A 2,693-nucleotide genomic window follows, 5' to 3' on the forward strand; every position below is an offset into this window, starting at 1 on the left:
ATGGCCACCAGGGTGACGTAACTGCTCTACAAAGCCACCCCATGGTGGCCCCAATGTCCCATTGGTCACCACCCCATGATCCCCATGGCAGCCGAGATGGGGGACATGGGGACACGGTGGCCACCATGGCCACCAGGATGATGTAACTGCTCCGTGCAGTCACCCCATGGTGACCCCAATGACCCCGTTGGTCACCACCTCATGGTCCCCATGGCAGCCGAGATGGGGACATGGGGACATGGTGGCCACCATGGCCACCAGGGGGTTGGAGCCGCGGTGACGATGGCGATGGCCGCCATGGCCCAGGTGTTGCGCGCCCAGCGGGTGCGGTCGATCCAGGTGGAGAAGGCCACCATCTTTTTGGGGAAAGCCTGCGGCCACAAGGAGGATTCGTCACCGCCACGTCCCTGAGGCGCGTCCACCATGTCCCTGAGGCGCGTCCGCCATGTTCCTGAGGTGCGTCCGCCACGTTCCCGCGGCATGTCCGCCACGTTCCCGCGGCATGTCCGCCATGTTCCCGCGGCGCGTCCGCCATGTTCCCGCGGCGCGTCCGCCATGTTCCCGCGGCGCGTCCGCCATGTCCCCGCGGCTCGTCTGCCATGTCCCCGAGGCGCGTCCCGTCTCACCCTCGGGAAGACGGCGGCCAAGGAGCAGAGCGTCAGGCCCAGCAGCAGCACCTCGCCCACCACGAAGGTCACGTAGTTGGTCACCAACCTGCCCGGAAACCCCCGCGGGGGACGTCAACGGCGACGCCGCGACGCCGCCCGGCGCGTCAACCGGGCGTCCCCCCCCGGCCTACCAGGGGTCGATGGCGGCCTCCACCAGGGCGGTGAAGAGGAGGACGACGCAGGAGCAGCTGAAGGCGGCGCCGCTCTGCTTCTCCTTCTCCACCGAGTAGCGCGTCTCCATCTCGGGGTCGGTGAAGCGCAGCGACAGCCGGAAGGTGCTCTTGCCCTTCAGCCTGGCGGGAATTTTTGGGGGATTTTTGGGGGTTTTCAAGGATGTTGGGGAATTTTTGGGAGATTTTTGGGGAAATTTTTGGGGATTTTTGGGGAATTTTGGGAGAATTTTTGGGGATTTTTGGGGAATTTTGGGGGGATTTTTGGGGAATTTTTGGGGGATTTTTGGGGATTTTTGGGGAATTTTTGGGGGATTTTTGGGGATTTTTGGGGAATTTTTGGGGATTTTTGGGGAATTTTTGGGGAATTTTTTGGGGATTTTTGAGAAGTGTTGGGATTATTTTAGGTTTTGGTATTTTCTGGATTTTTCAGGATTTTTTTGGGAATTTTGGGGAATTTTCAGGATTTTTGGGAGATCCTGGCAATTCAGGGGAGTTTTTGGGAATGTTCTGGAAATTTTCAGAAATTTTGGGATTTTTGGGGAATTTTTGGGGATTTTTGAGAAATCTTGGGATTGTTTTCAGTTTTGGTGTTTTCCGGATTTTTCAGGATTTTTTGGGGAATTTTGGGAAATTTTCAGGATTTTTGAGAGTTCCTGGCAATTCAGGGGAATTTTTGGGAATGTTCTGGAAATTTTCAGAAATTTCTGGATTTTTGGGGAATTTTGGAGATTTTTTTAAGTTTTTGGGAAATTTTCAGGAATTTTTGGGAATTTTGTGTTATTAGTTAGGAATTTTGGGGGTTTTGGAAATTTTTGGGATTTTTGAATTTTCAGGAATTTTTGGGATTTTTTTGGGATTACTTAGGAATTTTCGGGGTTTTGGAAATTTTTGGGATTTTTCAGGATTTTTCAGGAATTTTGAGGAATTTTCTGGAATTTTTAGGGGAATTTTTTTGAATTTTCAGGAATTTGGGGAGAATTTTGGGGATTTTGGGAGAATTTTTGAGAACTTTGGGGATTTTCTGAAAATTTTCAGGAATTTTTGGAAATGTTTGGGACTTTTCAAGGTTTTTTGGGGACTTTTTGGGAATATTTTTTGGAATTTTGGGGATTTTTGGGGGAATTTTTTCGGGGATTTTTGGGAATTCTTTGGGAATACTTGGGGATTTGGGGGGAATTTGGGGATTTTTTTTAAATTTTGGGAGTTTGGGTGATTTTTTGGGTTTTTCTGGGAAATTTTAAGAATTGTTGGGAATTTTTGAAAATTTCTGGGATTTTTTTTATTTTTGGCATTTTAGGGGGAAATTTTTGTGACTTTTAGGAATTTTCAGGCATTTTCAGGAATTCTTGGTCATTTGGGGGAATTTTTTTAAATTTTCTTGTGAATTCTTGGGAAATTTCGTGAATTTTTAGGAATTTTGGGGCAATTTTTAGAATTTTTGGTTTGTTTTTTTTTTAATTTTTTGGGGAATTTACGGAATTTCGGGGAATCTTTTGGAACTTCCCTGAATCTTTGCGAGTTTTTGTGCATTAATTTGTAACCCTCAATGAATTTAAGTGAATTTTTTGGGGATGTTTTTTTTTGGCGACTTTTCAGGAATTTTCGGCAATTTTCCGGGAATTTTGGGGGATTTTTTTGGGGTTTTTTTTGGGAATCCCGGGCACTCACGCCTGGATGGACTCGCGCTCCAGCAGGGCCTCGTTGAGCAGCCGGTGCAGCTCCTGCTCGTTCTGCGCCGCGCCCGCCACGCGCTCCGCCAGGTCCCGCAGCCGCAGCCGCCGCCGCGGGTTCGGGAACGACGGGTTGGGCGCCTGCGGGCCCGGCCACACCGTGGGGACACCGCGGGGACACC

The 2,693-nt window shown here is 49.4% G+C and overlaps 1 protein-coding gene across 1 annotated transcript; it reads right to left on the reverse strand.

Annotated features, from left to right (window-relative positions):
• Positions 1-258: 258 nt before the first annotated feature.
• On the reverse strand, positions 259-2,629 carry LOC121333062 (adenylate cyclase type 3-like; the record flags this gene model as incomplete). Its single annotated transcript, XM_041399104.1, has 4 exons — positions 2,510-2,629; positions 800-961; positions 627-714; positions 259-371 (listed from the first exon to the last, which is right to left on the reverse strand). Coding segments are annotated over exons 2-4 (311 nt in total), but the record flags the coding sequence as incomplete, so codon positions are not given.
• Between the last annotated feature and the right edge of the window lie 64 nt (positions 2,630-2,693).

Source organism: Onychostruthus taczanowskii, unplaced genomic scaffold, assembly GCF_017590055.1.
Source record: "Onychostruthus taczanowskii isolate IOZ18803 unplaced genomic scaffold, ASM1759005v1 scaffold1545, whole genome shotgun sequence".
NCBI lineage: Eukaryota > Metazoa > Chordata > Aves > Passeriformes > Passeridae > Onychostruthus > Onychostruthus taczanowskii.